Here is a 21,554-nt window from a genome sequence, read left to right as displayed (position 1 = left end):
AGCCAAATGGTCCTATTCCTTTTAGCTACTACTCAGACAGAAGCTCTGCAGTACTGACCATCAGTCCTCTCTAATTTGTTTTAATTTCCTTGTATCCTTCCAGATCTGTGGTAACTAGAATGGTGTTCAACATTTAAGATGCTAAAGTAGAAAACGACTATGAAAAAGTATAGGCATACAAATGAATATTTGCAAAAACAAGAAAATTTTTAAAAAATATTTGCAAAAGGAACATGAAAGTGTTCACTTGAAGAATTCACATAGGAAGCTGTTAGCACAGAGAGCAAAAAGCAAGCCACAAAGCTTTTTGCATGACCTGCATAAAATACAATAAAGTTTAGTTATGATAAAAGTAATTGATAACTGTTTGCGCTTTCCCCATGGGTTGGAAAAGGCATTTATGTTTTCTGTCTACTTTCTTGAGGAATGAGACTGCAACTACTGTTTTATTACCTGGACTTGTTTTTACTTCTGATGCTGTTACTCATCCTATGAACAAACACGATTTCAACCTTTCAGACTGAACAGTCTGAAGGATTAACAAAAGACTGTGTGTACATGAAACAAACAAAAAACAATGTCAAATGCCCCCAGCAATTCTTGGGAGAAGGAAACATCACAAATGATAGACTGTGATGAAAAAGGGTATCACGACAGCAGACAGTAACTGACTAAGAAAAGCATAATGGACAGAGCAGCACTTCCAGCTCGTTCCCACACTTAGAAAGCACAGGTACAGATAATCTGTAACATACGCAATCCAAGAAAGTTTTAAAAATGATGTTTCTTAAAATGATCACTGAGAAGGAACAAGCAGTTGAAATCAAGCACACTGAATATTTTTTGTTGTGATTTGTCCACTGTAAAACAACACACCTGTAACAAGAACAAACACTTTCTGAGCGAGCAGGAAAAAAGAAGCAGTGAGCTTTTCAATACGGGTCATACAAAATTTCAGTCCTTTTCAGCTCACTGCAAATGCACTTTCCAACTAATTTCTTTGTTAACTTTGCAGCCTGGTTGAACACCTTACATTAACATTTAGCGTTAGGAAATTATTCATACCAAAGCTTTAATGAACATTGTTGGAAGGTGATTTAACATTAAAAACATGCCTCCCGCAATGTTTTAGTTGGCATTTCAAGTACTCTGCAATTACAGTTTCAGTTACATATACAGTTCAAAGCTCCAGCATCATATAGAACAAGGACAGCAACTAAGTGATGTCTGTCTAGTGACAGAGAACACTCAGACCACTGAAAAAACATTAACCAGAAGTAAGGAAATTCATGCAAATATACAGCACTTCAAAACTTGACACCATGCCGATGTTTGCTTATAAAAAACAAACAATGAAGAAAGCACCAGGAAATCCCTTTAATTCCTTTGCTGATTTTGCATCAGGTCTTACTGTAGAAATGTATCACGTGGACATAGCTGTAATATTTTCTGTTCAGTTATGCACTAAATGGTACATCTGCATATATATGTGGTCCCAGATTCAGGGAATAAGCAGTACAAAAGAGCCTTCAATCCTTCCCTGGACTGAGGAAGATGAGCAAGAACAAAGGTAAAAATGGAGGCCCACAGTAAGAAAGACCTCATCTTTGGGGCCACTGGAAGAAATCATTCATTTATTCCATTCCATCAGCTGTCAGGAGAGAAATGCTCCACAGTCCCGAATGACTCACCAAGTTCTAAGGGATTTTTTGGGGAAGGTGGGATGGAGTGGAGAAGGAGATAAGAAAACAAAAAAAAAAGCAAAGCTCTGAGCCTTCTCACCACTTGGGGACTGATAGATGAGAAGGAAAAGGGCCACTACTATGTTCTTCCCTTCAGGATCTAATCTGGCGTTTTCCCCATAATTTTGGCCCAGTAGCTTGCTCCAGCATTCAGTCTTTCCTAGAGCGTATACCTTTCCACTGCTTAGCAAAGACAGAAATGATACAATTTCAGCCAATGTCAACATTATTAAGAGCATTGTGGACATCACTGAGGGGAAAAAAAAAGTTATCTCCTCCTTGCCTGCAACAGTAAACTCCACAAGCAAAGACCACTGTCAGCTTTCAGACCCTATAGCACGGCTGTCTGATTTTGTTTATCTTCAAATGTGAGCATTATCTTACTAACTAGAAGGGCTAAAAACTAACTGAAAGTACTTAAAAAAATACAACAGGCTTTGGATTTTATGTATACTGTCAACACTGGGTTTCAACATACCCAACAAATCTCTATGAATAAATCGGACGTTGTTTTAGCCCTTTCATGTACAAGCAGGCAGTGACATTAAATTTTCTAACAAGGATTGGAGTAACACACACAAGATGACAGCTGGCAATATAAAAGCATTAAGATATACACATTACTGTACAGCTCTTATTCAATATTTCTAAAATACAATGAAAGACTACAACGTAATCATAAACTCTTACCTGAATATTATCAAATTTCAGTCCAGGCATGGTGAGATTCTCTTTGTCTATGAACACAGTGCTGTATTGCTGGGTGGCAACTGAAATTAGAACATTTCTGGTTTCCTCACTGGGAAGCCAAGCATCATTTCTTCTGTCAAGTTCACTCATATTTAAAGCTGTGGCAAATGGGTCATCACTCCCAGCAAAAACAGCTTGGATTTGTGAGAACGGCTTGGGGGACTGAGTTATTTCTAGTGCTGCTGGAGGACCACCTGCTTCAGGTTTCCCATTTCCCACAGAGAAAGCAGGCTTAGACGAAGCACAAGAACCATCTCCACCGTTTGAAAGAGAGGACATTTGTTCCGGAACCGAGGAGCCTGCGTTGGGATTACTAACAGAAATAAAATTGGATGTAGTAAACGAATCAAAAAAATCTGAAGCTAAAGTGTTAGTGTTAACGGGATCACCGAAGAACTTGCTTAGACTCGGACTTGGCTGAACCACCTGTGGATTAGACTTCACTGGAGTCTCAGTTATATTACTAAAACTGGGAGATTTTACCATCTGAGGCTCAAACCCGTCAGGTAGGAACAACTGTGGCTGAGTATTGACATTGTTTCCTTGGCTGAAAATAGTACACACAGGGATAGGCTCAGCCTCAGGAGACGGCTTGCAAGTACCGGGCAATGGTATCTGGTCATCAGGTTTGCTTTTGTCAATATTATTTGGTTTTGCTTCAACAGGAATGCCGTTTCCCAACTTTGGTTCGTCTTTCACTGCTTCCTGAATTGATTCTTCCTTTAGCGATGCCTGATCGTCTGTTCCAATCTCAGAAATGTCTTTGGGTGTTTCTTCGTGTTCAGTTTCACTCTCAGTACTCAAAAACTCTTCTTTACCCACTTCTGCCGGTGGTTTTTGATTACCTTTAGCTTCCATTTGTTCTACAATCTCCTGCAGGCAACCAAGCTCACCCGTGTCATCCTCACTATTGTTTGGAGAATCTGAAATAATGACACTCTCCATCATTTGCTCATTAAGCTTATCTACAAAGTTATTCGAATCTTCTGACACCGTTTCATTCCCCTCGGATTCAAACTCATCTCCGCCAAGATCGATGGTTTCCTCATGGAAGAGGATTTCTTCCTGACTTTTCTCTCGAACCCTATTTCCGCTGTCCTCTTCATCCGAGGTGCTCCTGGCACCCTTTGCGTTACTTTCTGTATTCTCCATGGTAGCTGAAGGAGAAAAAAAAACGTACAAGGGTTAGCTTTAGCACCTGGGCACTGCTCAAGGTAACTAATAAGTATCTAATATTGAAATTCTTCCTGAAGATCAGTATGAAACACCGAAATTTTTGCTTTAAAGCACAGCCAGTTATTTGATAGATTTCTTTTGATAGCTACACAGGGAACAAAACACTAAAAAGGCTTTTATGATTAAAAAACCCTTTTTCTCCATCTTTCGGTGCCCTGAGAGGGGGGCACGGCCGCTGGGCCTCCCGAGCCCAACCCATCGCTCACCTGAAGCCCCACCGAGAGCAGCGCAACCTGTGCGAGGCAGGGCCCCGGGGACCCCCTCCCAGACCCCCTCAGGACCTCCAGGTCCCCCCTCAGGACCCCCCCCCCCCCCCAAGCCCCTCAGGACCCCCCAAGGACCTCCCAAGACCCCCTCCCGGTCACCTCAGCGCGGCACAGCCGCCCCCCCTCCCGGTGCCGCCGCTCCCTCCCTGCGCCTGCGCCGGGCGCCTGCGCTGGGGCGGCTGCAGGAAGCGGCCGGCGACGGGCAGCGGCGAGGGCCAGAAAGGGCGGCGGGGCGCGGGGCGCGCTGTGCGGGGGCGATGGAGGACGACGCGCCGGTCATCTACGGGCTGGAGTTCCAGGTGGGCGCGGGGAGGGGGCTGTCGGTGGTCGGGCAGCTCGGTCCTGTCTCCGTAATGTTCCTGGTTTTGTTCTCCTGGGGGAGAGACCCGCTGGTGGGGTGGTTTTGGGGTGCCTGCTGCTCGCCCCGGGGGCGTAAGCGGGGTGAGCGTGGGGTAGGAGCGGGTCCTTGCTCTGAAATTTGGTGGTTTGGGGGCAAAAAGCGCCGGTGTGGGACCAGGAGGCAGAAGCAGGGCTTGTCTCCTTCGTGGTTGTACCTGGCCTGGCTGGTAGGGCTTCTGCTCTGCCACCAGTTCCTTGTCCCCCCCCCCCGCCTTGAGAAGTCTCCTTTTGTGGTCCTGGGGTGGTAGGAAAGCGCCAGCAGCCTCAAGTGGCTTCTTGTGGTGGTCTGTGGCTTACTGCTCTTCAGAAAGAAGTCTGTTTTCTTTCAATTTATTATTATTATTTTAATGTTCTTTTGAGGGGGTGGTATGAAACTCTTTCCAACAAGCTGTGGGTTTTACTTGGTTGTATCCAGCTGTGAAGGTACCTGATGTCTGTAGGTGTCCCTTGCTGTAGTTTCCATTTGGTATACTTGTCCCTCAGGACAAATTTGGCCTTTTTGCTAGTCATTTTGTTATGAGAACGTTATTGGACTGCCTTACTGTAGTACATAAACTTCTTGGTCATCTTCATGGAGGAGCACAGGTGTCAGTGCAGTTTCTACAAGTGCTAGGAAAATATCCTATTAAGTGGCTGGATAGGTGGGAGAGATCCTAACCTGTGTTTCCTTCCCACAACAAGGTTTTTACTCAGCTATTACATGTTCTCATTGGCAACAGCTGGCTTATCACCATTACATTAGTGGTAGGAGGTGCTGTGTTTCTTCTGCAGCTCCCAGAGCAATGTTCTCCTTCTGCAGTAGATGTTGTAAGAGAAATGTGTGTGTACACACATCCTTTTTCTTTTCCAAAGTCCTCTTGGAAAGTGTTCAGGCAACATATGAGGGCTCTCTGTAAGAAGTTTTGGTGTCCTGTCTTCAGAGTTGTGTACTCTGTAATCCTCACTGTACCAACAGATCTCCTAGCCAAACAATTTTGCTATTCATCTTACATAGGAACTAGTGTGTAACATTTACCTGTACTAAATGTTAAGTCTACTGAAGTCTGATAATACGCTATAATTTTATGCTTGGCTGTAACTCACACTTAAAAAGTAATAAAACTTACTCTTAAATTTGCAGACTAAGATATATCCTCTGTTTAATAAAACTCATAGCTTCTTTTGAGTAGGTCTTATAATGACAAGTCTACCAGAAGTTTTGGAAAGGTAGCCTGTGTGTTGTCTGGTTCCTTGGGGAACATGTACCCTCCAACCTCCCAGATCAGACATACTCCCTTCTTCTGTGAAACATCTAACAGCTCTCTGGTGGGATGATGGAGCAAGAGGACTGAGAAGGTGGTGGTAATCAAAGAGAGTTAAGGTTAATTCAGAGCATTTAGAGAGAGAGACCGAGGGTGGGGAAAGGAAGGATAGTTTATGGGTAAGACAGAAAAGGAGCGTAGAGATAAAAGTTTTGGTTTTGATCTTCACTAACTGCCAGTGTGACTTTAAAGCAAATTATATCTCTATACCTTCTGAAGAAGGCCCTAATGGAGAGGCTTAAACCTTAAAACCAGTCTATTTCTTCTAACTTGCATTACTAGGCCTGATGATAAAAGATATATGTCCTTCTGAAAGGTTCTTTAGCAAACTTCACCAATGTCCCGCATTATGAGAACATGGTAAACAGGATCCCATCAAGAAGCATCTGTTTACCGTGTGGGTGACAGAGCACTGGCACAGGTTGCCCAGAGGTCGTGGAGTCTCTTCCTTGGAGATCTCCAAAAGCCGCCTGGATGTGGTCCTTGGCACCCTGCTCTGGGTGGCCCTGCTTGAGCAGGGGTTGGACCAGATGCCACCAGAGGTTCCTGCCAACCTCAGCCATTCTGTGGATCTGCTATTTTTTGTCAGTGAAATGATCTGTTTCCTATTTGTCCTGTGTAGAGTTGGCTTATGATTGATACCTAACCCGGAGGACACAGTGTGTTTACCATATGTTATATAGGCTTAATTTTCAGGTGATCCATAATTTTTCTGTATCCTATTTTTTTGAATGTTTAAAACAGTCATATTTTGATTAGGTGTATAAGCAGTACTGAATGCTGGAAGCGCCTCACTGGCTTTAGTTTAAGGTTGGCTGGATGATGCTTATACCTCTGGACACGAGATGTGCGGAGGGTGCTTTCCAGGACATGAGTATTTGGCTTGGTTGCAATGCCAGCTGTGACTCCTGGGGGCATGACCTATATCCCACCTTTTTTCAAAAGCATGCAGCAGCAAGCTAGTAGCAAGGGGGGCGGGAGGGAGATAGTACCTTGTGCCAGAGAATGGTAATTATGGCATATTTAATGGATTTTGAAGATACTGAGATGAATTTTAGTATGTCAGGTAATCCTCAATGTTGCATGTCCAAAACAAAAACAACCCCCCTAATAACAAACACACAAAAAGCCAACTCCAACACCAAAACCACCGAAATCTTGCAAAGCCAAGAGCGAAGTGTAACACACCTGAGAGCAGGGCAGTTGAGAGCCTGCTGGGTGGCTGCTGGGCTGTGCAACACAAGAGCAGCTACAGCTGCACCCTGAGATTCAGACTGGCTGAAGTCATCCTTGATGAGCACATTAATGCTTTGTCACTGTTTGTGTACTGCTTTGTGGTCCTGTAGTAGTAAGCAATACTTGACCCCTACTGAAATTTTTAGCTGCTTGTTAGCAGATTTTACAAATATGATCAGAGTCCTGTTGATTTAGTTTTATGCCTGCCTGTAAGAGTAAGGCAAGACTTAATTTCTGTAAAGGAAAATGTGACTTTTCAGGAAAACCAATTTAAAGCAGTGCGAAATACTGACCGGATTACAGGTTGTGTACAATGTCGGTGTATGTATAAAATTAATATGCACTGAGAATAGCTCTAGTGATTTATCTTTCTTCTGGTAGAAGGCAGGTGTAGACTTATTTGAAGGAGAGGGGGAGCAGCTGGACTGCCGGAAGATGCAGGCCACACGTGCAGTACCGAGGGAAACCTCTGCATCCTCTTAGGCTCAGCCATGCCCCCTGTACAGAAGCGGAGCAGGTACAGAGGCTATGGTTTGTTGGCTGTGGAGTTTTCTTCTTCCTTGGGACAGCCTTTCTGATGGCTTGTGAGATGAGAGAAAACTGTCTTGTTTCTCTCAGTGAAGATGATCGTTTTGATTATTGCTTTAGAGATGTCTTTGGAGGATTTATTTAGAAAATTCAGTTGGTTCAAGAAACTGCATGATAATGTCTTAGTGAAATTCCTGGTGTTTTTCTCAGGCTTCTTTCTTTCCCGGTATTACTTTGCTCTCAGCCTGGATTAAAATGTACAGAATTGGTACTCATAAGAATAGTTCTAGTTAGTTTTTTTATTTGCCTCCCACTTCATGTCCTCCAGGATGCATATCTGTGGAGCTCCAGTCAAACATATTTAAGGGGTTTAAAGGCTTATTGGAGAAACACATACAAAAAAAGTAGATAAATGCAAAACTCCGTCAAGTAATCCTCCAAAGATCTTCATAATGTATGAAGTGGATGAGATGGAAACTGCTTCTTTTTAAAGCCTCAAGCAATTAGCAGGAGCTCGGTAATACTGGCTATGGTAGAGCCTAATGGCAATAAGAAGCTATAGTTATGTGGACTTGTAGGAGCTATGAAGGATGATTGCTCATTACAAGTGAGCAGTGACAGCGTGAAAGGGGGATTTCTGTGGATGATTGTGCCATGCACCTTTTAGTGAGGGTTGCTGTTGTAGCTGTGAAGGTTTACAGAGGCTGTCAGTCTTTGGAATAGCTTGGTGGTGGGAATTGGGTTTTACAGGGTTTGAGAGCAGCTGGCAGAGCGCTAGGGCTGCGTGTGCTGCCAGCCTCTTCTCCGGTGGGTTCACTGCAGCTTCTGACAGTTGGTGGAGGAGGGTCTCCTGCTGTGATGGGAGAAGCAAGGGTGTCCTACTTTAGTAAAGAGCAAGGTGTACCTGCTTGAAAATTGAAAATATGCCAGAAGACGAAAGTATCGTGCATGCCATAAGTCTGGGGCATCCCTGGGGTGGAAGGACGACAGCTTTTTCCCTCCAGAATGGGGCAGCAGCAAAGCCAGCCCTTGTCCTCCCCCTCCCCTGCAAGTGGCTGCAGGCTGTTTCTGGGTTTGAGCATAAACAGATGGTCAAATGACTTTAAATTCAGGTTTGGGGGCTGCAAACCAAATACTGTGTCCTTTACATCTTGCATTGCAATTCCACTGCTTAGTTAGTACAGATTGTTTATATGATTTTCAGATGATACATGGGCTACGCATATTCTTCTGATCGTATTGCATGTAATGCAGATATTCACGTGTTAGGGGCAGTGTTTTGTTTACTGATACCAAACCAATGCAGTGCATCAGCTAGACAAAATTTGTAGAAGTATTGAGATTACTCAACTGACTTTATTTATTTTTGCGTATTAACACCCTAGGTAGTAACAGCCTAAGATACTCACTTTAAACCAAACTTTATCTTTTAGAGGCTTGTCACTGTCTTCCTCTGGATAATCTCTTGCTGTTGCCAAGGATCCCTCTCTCTGCAGTCTGTCCCATTGCTTTCTCTGAGGTTTTCATTATTCTGTCCTTCTGCCAGGAGGCTGGGTTGTTAGGGTTTGACAGAAGGGGGTCTTTGCCCAACATCACACACAGCTTGTGTGAAACCCCCTTTCCAGTTGGGGTTCCCTGTGTTCTGGCATGGTGAGTGCTGCTTCTACCACTTTATACCCTATTAGTCACACTTGTATTTTAGGTTTTTACATGCTCTTTGCATTACATAAATAAATGTGTATTTCTGCTGAGCATTTGCAGTTGTCTTCTTTGTCCATTGTGTGATTCGTTTCAAGACTTCTTTCTCAGACAAGGGAGCAACTCTTACATGGTGTCAAAGCTTCATTCACTTTGAGCCTGTTACTCTTTTCACCGCAATTACAATCATATTGTTTTATATTCAATCCTATTATATGCAATAGGATCTGTTAAGCACGTGTGCCTGACAGGAGTAACTTTTGACAGATTGGGTTTGTCCTGATGAGTACGTCTGTCTTCTTGGCATAGAAGTTTGAAGTCTTTGCTCAAGCCTGCCTTTGTTCGTTTCCTTAGATTGTTGCAATTTGCTCTTGGGTCAACTTTTCTCTGGTGTGTAGCTGCACCTGTTTCCCCATCACTGGAGGGGAAAAAATATTTTCCCCACAGCTTATAGCAACCTCTTCATTCACCTTTTTCTCTTCCTTGGTTTCATCTTCAATGTTCCTGTTGGGAGTGGGTCTTACTAGCTTTAGTCTAAATGGCTTTCCCTGAAAGTTCAATTTTCCTCAAGGCAACGGTAGGATTTTTTTTTCATTGTTTCATTCCTTTCCAAGCACACTTTGCTGTATCTTCATCAGGCAGTTTGGCCATTTCCTGCACTTTCACAGGATCTTTGTGCTTTGCCTGCAGTGTGCTCAGCAAAATCTGATTCAAGAAGGTGCATGATCATTTCCAAATTTCTAGTCCTTTCTTCCTTGAATCATTTTAACAAGTGTTCTTACAATCTGGTAGCCAGTTCATGTTAGGTGAAACAGTATCTCATCTTCATTTGGCCACAAATAGACAATAATAATCAGGCGTTACTTCAGATTGATGTAGCAAGGCTTCTGTCGTGCTTGTATAAATTTGGTCTTCTAATTATATATTGGAATAAGTAGGTAGAGCCTTCATGTAGGGTTTCATGTGGCTGGAAATGTTTCATGTGGGTAGAGTTTTGGAGTGGCTGGAAGGCTGTGCAGAGGAAAAGGATCTGGGGGTGTTGGTCAATGCTCACTTGAACGTGAGCCAGCAGTGTGCCCAGGTGGCCAAGAAGGCCAACGGCATCCTGGCTTGTATCAGGAATAGCACAGCCAGCAGGACCAGCGAGGTGATCGTTCCCCTGTACTCAGCTCTGGTGAGGCTGCAGCTCGAGTGCTGTGTTCAGCTTTGGGCCCCTCACTACAAGAAGGACATTGAAGTCCTGGAGTGTGTCCAGAGGAGGGCTACGGAGCTGGTGAAGGGCCTGGGACAAAAGTTGTATGAGGAGCAGCTGAGGGAGCTGGGGTTGTTTAGTCTGGAGAAGAGGAGGCTCGGGGGAGACCTTGTTGCTCTCTGCAACTCCCTGAAAGGAAGGTGTGGGGAGCTGGGGGTCAGCCTCTTCTTGCAGATAACTAGTGATAGGACTAGAGGGAATGGCCTCCAGTTGTGCCAGGGGAGGTTCAGGTTGGAAATGAGGAGACATTTCTTCTCAGAAAGAGCAGTCATACATTGGAACGGGTTGGTCAAGGAGGTGGTGGAGTCACCGCCCCTGGGGGTGTTTAAGAAAAGGTTGGACGTGGTGCTTAGGGACATGGTTTAGTGGGTGACATTGGTAGTAGGGTGATGGTTGGACCAGATGATCTTGGAGGTCTTCTCCAACCTTGATGATTCTATGTGAACTTTTACAAACTCTTTAACACTTCATTGCTATCAACGTTCATTTTTTAAAAATATTTTTGAACCAGTTTTATACTTTTTTTCTTTTCCCCAATGAGTATGCTTTCTTGACAGTGATGTGTCTGCACCTTTGTCTTTGACACAGGGCAGTGCAGTTTCGCATGAGTCTGTGAATTGCCAATGGTAGTTGTTGGCTTACTAGATATCTGAATCTCTAGCAGTTCTGGGTTCTGAGTTTCTCTTCTGCTGCAGATTAGGCAATTATTCAGTTCTCTGGCACAGACTGAACTGAGTAAGAAGCAATGTTAAGCTTTCAAAAGTGGAGATGCCTTTCTGAAGTAAGCAACATCAGGGACACATCAGCACTGTGTTTTTGATAAAAACCAAACAAGCGCATTGTTAGAAGTAAGATGTGATCTTCTAGTGGGTGCATAACTAACCATATTGGAGATAGGGATGGAAATCTGGTATAATAACTCACATCAACAGGAGCTATAATGACAATCTGTATGGTTTTACTGATGAAGATTGTGTAAACTGTGTGACCACCTCTGATTACTTCTGCAAGGGTCTTTCATAGGACAGCAAAATGACCTGGGTGTGAAGGGACCTGCGGAGGTCACCTTTTTCAACCCCCTTCTCAAAGCACGTTCAATAGATGAGGCTATTCAAGGGCCTTTTCCAACTGAGCTTTGATTATTTTCTGGGTTGAGATTCCACAACATAGCTCTGGTGTGTGACAGCCATCACTGAGAATTTTTTTGGTAATGTCTAGTCTGAATCTTCCCATGTTGCAAACCTGTCTTTGCTGCCTCTGTGTGTTGCTGTGTACCTTGAAGAACACAGATGTGCTCTTCTCCTTTAAGCACTTTAAATGAACAGTGGATTAGTTTAAGCTAAATAAATAAAGTGAAACAAAGGAGGACTTTGTGTTCAACTTCAGTTATTGTTCTAACTCTGCTATTAAGTGGGAAAGGGCAGTAACTGCTGCCGAAGCAGTTATAGTCTGACTGCAAAGATCCAAATTTAAGGCAAACAAACAAACCAAACCCCTTAGATTTCAGGTCAGTGAACAAAATTTAAGCCCAGAATGCGTAACTTCACAAGTAACGCAGTCTGAGCGTGGACACCCATAAGCAGTGCTTAGTCGTGTTTCCATGTCTGCAATTAATCCTTCAATCCATATAGTAAAGGAAGGATTTACTTTCTGGTAATGGAGTAGACAATGTTTCCTTTCTGGTTGTGTGTGCTGTGGCTGCATTTTCAGTTACAGGAATAGTAGCAGGGAAAATGTTTTCTATATCATTTGTTATTTATATATTTGCTTATGGGGAGGTGATGTGAAATCTCAATATGAGATGTTCCATCTCCAGTGGGAAAAGCTAACATTGGATTTCAGATCATGTGTGAAACTAATAAATAATTTAAATTTTTGTTCTCTTTTCTAGAAAAACCCACGCTCAAGTAACTCATTACTACCCCAATGAGCCTTCATGCCTCCATCACCCTATTACCACGATCCCTCTCCTTTTTATTTCTGTTCATCCAAGGTGTTTTTTTTGCTATGGTATTAGTTTTATTTCTTTTCTGCTATGATAGTGGTATAATTTTTATTCAAAGTTCATTCAGAACTTGCACTTCTGCTACTAAAAGCATGGCAGCTTGACTATCTTGGGAACAGATGATGCATTATGAATGCATCTTATAATTTTTATTTTTGTATTCATAGGCTTTTCCCTCTCCAGGTATGTAACTTATGGCTCTATGAAGTACTTTAGGATGCAGTAAATGAAGAAACACCAGTTCATTACGTTTGGCTTGATTCTGTCTCTCTGACCCATATTGAATTTTAGTGTGACCATTGCTATAGACTGTTCAGGTTGGTGTCTGTTTGACTATGAGTTCACACCTTGCTTTAGAAAGCTTAAAAATAGCTTTAGCTGTACTGTAGCAGTACAGTTTATTTTTTATTAAGTTTATTTTGATTTTGACATGGAAACAGGTGTTTCTGTTTTAAGCATGAAATAGTGTACTTCAGTATTCCAGTACATGTGATATTCCTTACACTGGAGTCTTAAACTTTTTTCCCCCTTTCTTCCTCAACCTCAGTTTCTCTCCAGACCGATTTTGTCACCTTGGAAGACTCCGTGCAGGCAGAATAGGCAGCTGTAGCCCTGTGATGCAAAGTGTGCTGGTCAGAAATGCCTTTGGAGTGCAGCGATGCTGTGTCCTGGATCTCAGCACATGTTGGGCAGCATTTGTTGTCATCCATAGAGACTTTTGTTTTCTGAAAACACAAGGAGGAATTAATCATCGTTAGATTCTGTGGGTTTTCTGTTTTGTTGTGTGTGTAACCCTTAATTTTGTGGAATAAATCAGGACTGGAGAAGCTACAGAATACTATGCAGAATAAATGCACAGACTTCGGAAGGCCTGTGATTCATTTGGTTTTCTTGGCAGATGGCATTGAGAAGTCCTTGGTGTTTGCTTTGCAAAGGTGGTATCTGCTTTGTGTTAGTTGGGTGGGATTTTTGACTGTGTATTTCTAAAATTCCTTTTAGGCTGTTAAAGTATTTGGTTGGGAATATTGATCACAATTGGGCTGCTGCAGTATCATCCCGGTCTTATAACACTCTTTACCTGGTTTTAAGCCGTACACATTTTTTTATAGAGGTTCCTGTCTGAGCTTCGTGGTGAGTAAGAAGTTTAGACCTGTAAACAAAAGGTTCCTCATAGCTCATGATGCCTTACTCTCACATTGTTAATAACCTTTATCCTAATCTTAGACCCTCTTTATAAATGAGGTGGTCTAATTACTTAGGTTGTTGCATTGTCTAGAAGCACCAGTTAGGTGGGGCTTTGCTGGCCAGTGTGTGATACCATGCATCGTGTCAATTTTCCTGGTAAATTAAACTTAAATATCTTGGGATATAGATCCTTTCAGGTCTATATGCAGTTCAGTGTTCCTTAGATAACTGGCTTTGTATAAGATAGAGCTTTATTGGTCTAGATTAATGGATACTCATTATACTATGCTCTTTGTTTAGTTTCTAATTGCTGCAACCATGAGGCAGGATGCTTTTTGAAAGATGTTAATTGCAACCTCCTCTGACAGGTTATAGGGCAAGATGGCAACTCTGAGGCACTTTTCTTCTAGACTTTTGACAGCGCTCCCAATGCAGAGACTTGGTTCATCACAAGGGTTATTCAGTGGCTTTGCCTGCTGAAACAGCGTTCTTTTTCTCAAAATGTAACTACAAGTAGACGAAATTAGACATATCTCTCTCCATGATAGCCCATCATAATTCTGTTCATTTCAAGAGTCAGATGGTCCTTACTTGTGAACAACGGATGAGTTTGAACCCCATATGGATGTTGAATATGGATGTTGTAGTCTTTTATGATGGACAATAAACAGTAATTTACCATTTTAGTTTGGGCATTTTGTGTTTAACACGATTCATTCGTGAAAGCGAACACATTAGATCTACTTGAAAGGCTTGGAAAAGGGTGAAAATGCCCCTTGTTTCTTTATTATATTAAGGATCCTGGAGGTCTCTTCTTCTGCTCAACTTGCAGAAACTAAGGAAGCTTGTTTGCTTGAAAGAGACACGTTGCCATTGGCTTACTTCTAGTGTTAATTTCAATGTAATTGAAAGGAGGTCTAGCAAAGAGCTTCTATTTCAGAGATCTGTAAATGTAAATGCTTCTTAAGACAAAACAAAAGCTTTTCTGCAGTCTTCTTGGTGAACTATTGTTTCTGTCAATTAGAAACACTGTCTAGGCCTGTTGTAGGTAAGTGCTGTATAAATAGGAGAGCAAAAACACATCAGTACAGATTCAAACTGGTCTCTGACCTACATTTGAGTGTGTTTTGAGCACAAACTGAACCATGTTCTCTAGTGTTTTTTACCCACCCGTATAAATGTTACGTTAGTAGCCTACACTTACTAAGCTCATTACTTTTTTTAACCTTTTATGCTCAAGATTGAGCAAAATATTACATTGTCTAAATTACTTTCTAATATTTCAGATGCAAGATGTATCCACCCTGTGTAATTCAGAGTTTTTTTCTGAAAAATAAGTTTATTCTTGTTTTTGTTGCCAGACAAGGGCCTGGATTGCGTTGCCTTGTTTAAGAAAAATCAGTCTCTTCAAGTTGCTATGCTAGTACTACATCGTTGTTTTAAGTATATGTGTTGTGATCTAGTTGAAATTCATCTTTCCAAGCTTCTAGGCATCTTTATGATATTAATCTGTAAGTTTTAGACAAGACTATCTTGAAGCTAATGGGCCTGAATACAGAATGTAATCACTGGCTAGCTGCAAAACACGAGGGCAGTACGCAGTGCCAGTCTGCAGCTATGAGTCCTGAAGTACTTGCTTACCATGTAGGCTCCAGTGTATGAAGAAATCTGAACTATTTTGTGCCAAGTAGGGTATGAATTGCAAAGGTCTGGCTTTTTTGTTTTGTTTTTTATCTCTCCGTGTTTAGGTTTAAAAAAGAAAAATACACAACGAACTCATTATTAGGTTATTTTTTTTATATGGGAAAGTAGTGGATATATGCTACTTTATTTATGGTTGCTAGAAATGCCTTTATGAATAAGTTTATTCTGCTTATCTACCATGAACTCAAAATTAGCTGAGCCTCTACTACTGGCTAGTACAAACTAATAACTATGCATTATTAGTTTCTTATGGGTTTCTTGTGGTTTATTATTAATTCAAACTATAGTTTATTTCTCAGTGTCTTCCATATATAGGAGGTTCTTAACTGTTGATTTGCTCCTTCCAAGATTGTGGTTGTTGTAAGGTGAAGAATCTAGCATTCTCATTAACCGTAATATTACAATCATGTAGGATTATGACAATTTTTGGTAGATAAACAACAAGTTAATTCTCCAGTCATTCAGACAACTCTTAGTGGTCTAGAATTGAAAAAGAAAAAATGAGTTGTTTGTAAATTCTTTTTTCTAAGCTTGGTGTTTAGTGCTGAGGAAAAGGATGGCTTCATTTTTATGTGGGGTTCTTCAGTCTGAATTGTTTGGGGGGAGCAGTGGTGTGGAAACTTCTGCAATAAAAGCTTTTTTTTTTATATCATAGCCAATATATTTAAGAGTTGTTCTGTTTTGTTTTTCTTCATTCCTGATTCATGAAAGGGAATTAATTTGGAAGAATTGCTTTAACGATGAATGTTTTCACTTATGATGAAGGCCAGATAATACATTTAGGACCTGTATCTTCCATGCACGTCACAAATGTGAGAAACTGCAGAAAAATGTATTAACTAAAATAGACATAAAGGGCAGGAAACTGTACAAGTTGTAAGAATATAATGTTTGAAATGATAGATACATAAGATTAAAGATTTTTGGCTGAAGTTAGTGGATTGTATTAATGGGACTTTTCTAATGGCTTTCTCTTTCCCTAGGCTCGAGCTTTAACACCTCAGACAGCAGAAACGGATGCAATAAGATTTTTGGTTGGAACACAGTCTCTTAGATATGATAATCAGGTAATTTTTTGGTCAAATGTCAGTTGTAATTTTTTCTTCTCTTTTTGTTCTAACATTGTTCCCATATCTTTCAAATTTCTTCCTTCTATCCCCCACTCCCCATATCAGTTTGAACTTTAAGTGATAGTCAAGTTCAAGACTTCTGTGAGTAGGATACAAAGATACTGTTAAGAAATGTAAGTTAATGTGTATATTTCTGGAAGATTAAATTATTTTAAATTGTATGACTAAATCAGACTGACTTAATGAAGCAACTGCTGTGTTTTTGTGGATTTAAATCTTTAGATTCTCTGGAGCTGTCTTTAAGGCATGGAAGACATGCAAAGTATGTCTTGATTGTCTCTTATGGGACTCCTGACATGCGTATAGTTCTGTGTATGTGAAGCTTCATAAACTGTTTTTTTTTTTTAGTTATTGGTAATCAGCTGTGTACTTTCTTATCATAAATTCAGTAAGTTTAAAATTTGAGGGAGATTGGCTCAATTTCTGTTGGGCTGTTTCTTCTGTAGTTAAGAATACGGTACTTCTAATTTTACAGTAATCTTATTTTTTATGACTAAAATTCAATAAATATGTTCATACTGAAAGGAGATCTTGAGTGCCAGAACAATTGGAAAACTGTATTGGGTGTAGGTGTCAGGTGGATGAGAGTAGCGGGGAGGCTACAGAGGTGGCTTTTGTAAGAACTGAACTGCAGCTTCATTTGCTGTTCTTAGTTTGATGCATTTACCGGATGTTTTCGGAAATGTATGCAGGAAACATACTGCACTTTATTGTGTTTTGATCTGTCTTTCTCAGAACTCTCCTGGTTATCTTCAGTCTTTTTTGTTAGAATCCAAAATACTCTAATGGTTTACCTTAATGGCATGGCATTATGTAAGGACAGAGCATGGCAGTGGTCAGGCTGAAACAGTTCCCATGTCTCCTCTGCAGCCCATGAGAGCCTGATGTAAGAAAATCAGTTATGGGGATTGCATAATTGAAGAAAAAGAGTGATCTTGTTCTGAAAGCAGTAGTTTTAGTCTCCTTGCAATAGTCATTTCTGTCACTTGTAATTTCTCCAAACTTACAGGAGAATCAAATAATTTTGTTCTTTCAAATCTTTACTTTTTTTCCTCAGTACTTGGGCTTGTGTTCAGGCCTTTCCCACCATAATTACAGCAGACAGGTAACTCCTTTGTGCAGTTACTGATAATAAAACTGCTCACTTCCAGAAGGTGTCTTCCATTAGAACTAGGATAACAAACCTCCTTAGTCAGGACGCTACAGTCACGTTGAGGAAATTCTACCTGTAGGCTTACACTTACTGTTTTTGGCATCCTTGTCTATAGCGTCCATACGCTGCACTGATTTACCCCAGGTGAGGCTCACTTCTGTACTGTACAGGGAAAAGTTAGAAAGCCAGGGATTCAATAACTGAAGGATGACAACATGCAGAAATGGAGCTTGTGTAAGACAGTTAGTATAGGTGAATGTTTCTGCTAGTATTTGTCTTCGTGGCATCGCACTGGTACCGTACTTGGTACTGTGAGAATTCTATGATAATTTATTGTCTTTAGCATAATTGCCATTCCATATGATAAATAAAACTTAATGTATTCAGATGTACAAGGTTAAGAGGATCGATAGCATAAAGACACCAGGGTGTGTCTGGAACTTTGTGGTTCTTTGTGTAAAGCTGATGAACTGGAGGACTGTGGTGTTTGATATGCTGTAAAAGATAGCAGTTTTCAACTTGAAAGGTTATAAATGATATCCTCATATAAGAATTAAATTCCGTATTTCCTGAAAGTTTTAGCCTGGACCTTTAATTGGTTAGTTCTGTGTTCCAGCAGGGTCTCCAGCAATTGGTGATGTCAGCTGAGGCAGAAATATAACAGCAGAGGAGAAATCGGTTACCTGTGTTTTTAAAGGGCTTCAGATGGCTGAAGTCCTTTACTTTCTGTGCCAAGTGACCCTCTTAACCTGGTTAGTGCAGGCACAGAATACGTGCAAGTGAAGTAAATGGAATTTTGATTTGTAGTTCACCTGTAGGGACTTCAGTGGAGCTGCTGAAGGAGACTCCAGGGGAAGGTTTCCTTCCCCCCTTTTTTTTAGATAACTGAGAACAAACCAATTAAGCAGATCTGATCGTGCCTTGTGCAAAAAAAACTAAAATTTTAATTTTTAAAGTAAGATCTTCACATAGTTCACAGAATTTCTCTGTTAAATAAATAATTAAATATTGTTAAATAATAAATTCTCTGTTAAATATCTGATTCAGTCAATTTGAGGGATCCACTTTGAGACGTAAAAGCCAATTATGTTTTTACTGTATAAAAAAAAAATAGGAATTGCTCCTTATGCCTTGATCCTGTTGGAAGTTTTGCCTTAAGGTTGTGAATATGTTGCTATTCTTTACCTCGGAGTTCTGAGTTTGTTCACAAATAAAATAGCTCTTTTACAATTCAAATTGTAAGTTGATTCAGAACATCAAAATACATCTGATAAGAGCAGGTACAGAGGGTTGTGATGTCTGGTGATGAAGTTAGTGATTTTTAATGATGAAATGAACAAGTACCCTCCGTAGATAAAGAAACACTCGAATTAGGACACGAGGAATAGATCAAAAAAAAGCCAAAATAAAGGGGAACTATAGGTAAGTCTGAGCAACATGACTGTGGAGAGTTTTGGAAGGCAGGAAGGTCACTTGAAGTTGGACAGGAAGATGGAGATGCAGTTGCTGCAGGAGATAAATAGAGTCCTGATTCCTGCATAGATGTGCAGATTTAGGGCAACAAATGGAGTCCAGTTTGAAAAGGCAGCTTGCTGTCAACTGCAGGAGTGCTTTTATGGCTGGGATGGTGGAGTGGAAGAACACAGGTGGTAAGGTCCAGCATGATATTTGAGGAAGCAATTGCTGCTGACAGTGTTTGGGAGGAGAAGGAAAGAGGTAACGTGTAAATTCAGCCATTTCGAAAAATAGCGTATAATATTGCTTAATGAGATTACTAGAATTAGTCTCTTGAGGTTACTTGTGTGTGTTGTGTCAGGCTGGAATCTTTCTCAATTTCTTCTATTTCTGAGGCAGCTGTAGAAAAGAAAACACTAACAGTAGGGAGAAAAAACAAGAGTAAGGTATATCTGTTAAAAGACAGAGCTAGTGATTTTAAAAAGAAAACCAAATATTCTTAATCTTTCAGTTCAGTGTTTTATTTTTGCACGTAGCCTAGACTTTATTATATTTCCAAATAATTTAGTAATTGGTACAGCTTTATATATTGGTACAGATGTAGGATTGTTTGAAGTGAACTCTCAAAGTTTCCTACTGAGTTTGTAGTATTTCTGTTTCAAAACAGTCGTTTTCCCCTCTCCCATTCTTTCTTCACAGGATATTTAAATTTGACTTCAGTGCAGGATTCGTGCAGATGTTTAGACTAAGGATTGTGATGTTGTTATTTCTGTTTATTGCTAGAAGTGTTGAATTGCAATACTAGTGGTTTATTTACTATTAACTGTAATAGGAAAAATCACCTTCAAGCCTTAAGTTGCAAAATTGAGAAGAATAAACATGGTATTTCATCAAAACAGGGAAATGGCTTGTTTTTCTAGAAAAGTCTATCCTGCATGAAATCGATAATATGCTAAATTGGAAGTATAACAATTAATTAAAGTAGATATCAGATATAAAATTCTCATTACATTGTTTTGTGCAGTCATGTATAATTAAGACCCACAGGAAAACATTTGAAATCCTAATGTTCTCTTTTATTGTATTTGCAGATTCACATCATAGATTTTGATGATGAAAATAACATTATAAACAAAAATGTGCTTCTTCATCAAGTGGGTGAAATCTGGCACATTAGTGCCAGTCCTGCAGATAAAGGTGTACTTGCAACTTGCTACAATAAAAGTAAGTTCTTTCTAACAATTTTGAACTTAAGTATTTTGGTATTTTTTGAATGCACAGGGATGGAACATCTGGCTGTGTGTAAAAACTTAAAAATAGGAGTTACCAACACAATGTTCGGTAGATGTGCTGTGCCATTAATTATACCTCATCTGTCTCCTATCCTTAGATCATCCAGGTTACAAGTCTGTTTGCATTCATGTCATAGAATGCAGCAAAACCGAAGTATTGCTTACCTGATTAATGCAAAGCACATCAAATAAAATACTCCTGTTATTTTAGGCTTCATTCTTTTTATTTCTTTATATGTTTGGTTTTGAAAGTGAAAGTAAATGTCTTTCCAAACTGCATCTTGCCAGCATCAAGCTCCTTTAAAATTGCAGGTGAAGTCTGTATATAGTGTTGTTTGTCATATATTTAATGCAGACGTGCCCACAGAGAACTATAAATTATCTAAATATCTCATTGGAAACAGTAGGAGTGCTCCTTGTGTAACCTAACACTAAGTGCACGGCTGTTGAGATTAAGGATCTTGGTGCCTTTCCTAGGTAAGGTGGGTGTGAAGATTTTCTGTTATGAGGTGTGAAAAATCCCCTTGCATCACTTGAGGAAGGGGTACTTTTTCTCTCTGACAAGCAAGAAATCTGTGCTGTCAGCCTGAGTAAATATTGTTTCTTTTAGTATATATTAGTGTATCCTTTCATGGAATAAAGTCTAAGAATTTGAGAATTAAGTAGTGAGTTTCAGACTTCATGCATCTGTCAGCTGCAGAGTTGTACATTGCTACTGCTCAACCTTGTGTTAGAGAGAAGGTTCCAAGACTGCTTCGTTCTCCTGTGTCTTCTATACTGAAATAGAAGTCCTACAATTTGAATTTGGTGGTGGTGTGTTTGTGTGTGGGAGGAAACACTTGTGTGTTTTCTTTAAAACAAAACAAAAACTGCTGTGTAGTGGGAAAGACTTCATAGAATTTATGCGCTTTTTTCCCCCCTGTGTAGCTGAACAGCAAGGTGATGAGAGGTTATCAACTCTGGTATTTACATGAGACCTACATAAGACCACAAATAAATGTTCTTTCTAGAGGTGATTTGTTAGGTGACTTACTTATTAGAAGGTTTTAAACAAGTTTGATGATAGTGCAGGGGGAGATACCAGCATAGCAACCTGTGAACCTAGTGGCTTTCATGTGTTTTATTACCATAATCGGATCCTTCCATATAAGCAAAATGATCATTTTACATTGTCTCCATCTATTTTGGGCAATCATTACACTGAGATAACTTGTTTGGTTTT

General features: G+C 40.5%; 3 protein-coding genes across 4 annotated transcripts in view; 1 reads left to right on the top strand and 2 right to left on the bottom strand.

The window, feature by feature from the left end:
- Positions 1-4,204, bottom strand: part of TRAPPC12 (trafficking protein particle complex subunit 12) — a 53,513-nt gene extending 49,309 nt beyond the window's left edge. Inside the window, exons 1-2 of the mRNA XM_048078528.2 lie at positions 4,094-4,204; positions 2,433-3,649 (exon numbers count right to left, since the gene is read on the bottom strand). Of these exons, the coding sequence (XP_047934485.2) occupies positions 2,433-3,644 (1,212 nt within the window). The 5' untranslated portion in view covers positions 3,645-3,649; positions 4,094-4,204. The remainder of the gene's footprint in view (positions 1-2,432; positions 3,650-4,093) is intronic.
- COLEC11 (collectin subfamily member 11) overlaps positions 1-21,554 on the bottom strand; it is a 334,707-nt gene that overhangs the window by 136,813 nt on the left and 176,340 nt on the right. The window lies entirely within an intron of this gene.
- Positions 4,142-21,554, top strand: part of EIPR1 (EARP complex and GARP complex interacting protein 1) — a 73,443-nt gene continuing 56,030 nt past the window's right edge. For both annotated transcript variants that reach the window (XM_013172579.3, XM_013172578.3), the window contains exons 1-3: positions 4,142-4,293; positions 16,286-16,369; positions 20,132-20,264. In XM_013172579.3, the coding sequence (XP_013028033.2) occupies positions 4,252-4,293; positions 16,286-16,369; positions 20,132-20,264 (259 nt within the window). In that variant the 5' untranslated portion in view covers positions 4,142-4,251. The remainder of the gene's footprint in view (positions 4,294-16,285; positions 16,370-20,131; positions 20,265-21,554) is intronic.

Source organism: Anser cygnoides, chromosome 3, assembly GCF_040182565.1.
Source record: "Anser cygnoides isolate HZ-2024a breed goose chromosome 3, Taihu_goose_T2T_genome, whole genome shotgun sequence".
NCBI classification, from domain to species: domain Eukaryota; kingdom Metazoa; phylum Chordata; class Aves; order Anseriformes; family Anatidae; genus Anser; species Anser cygnoides.
Note: the sequence above shows the minus strand (reverse complement) of the source record. Positions and strands in the feature narration are given on the sequence as shown.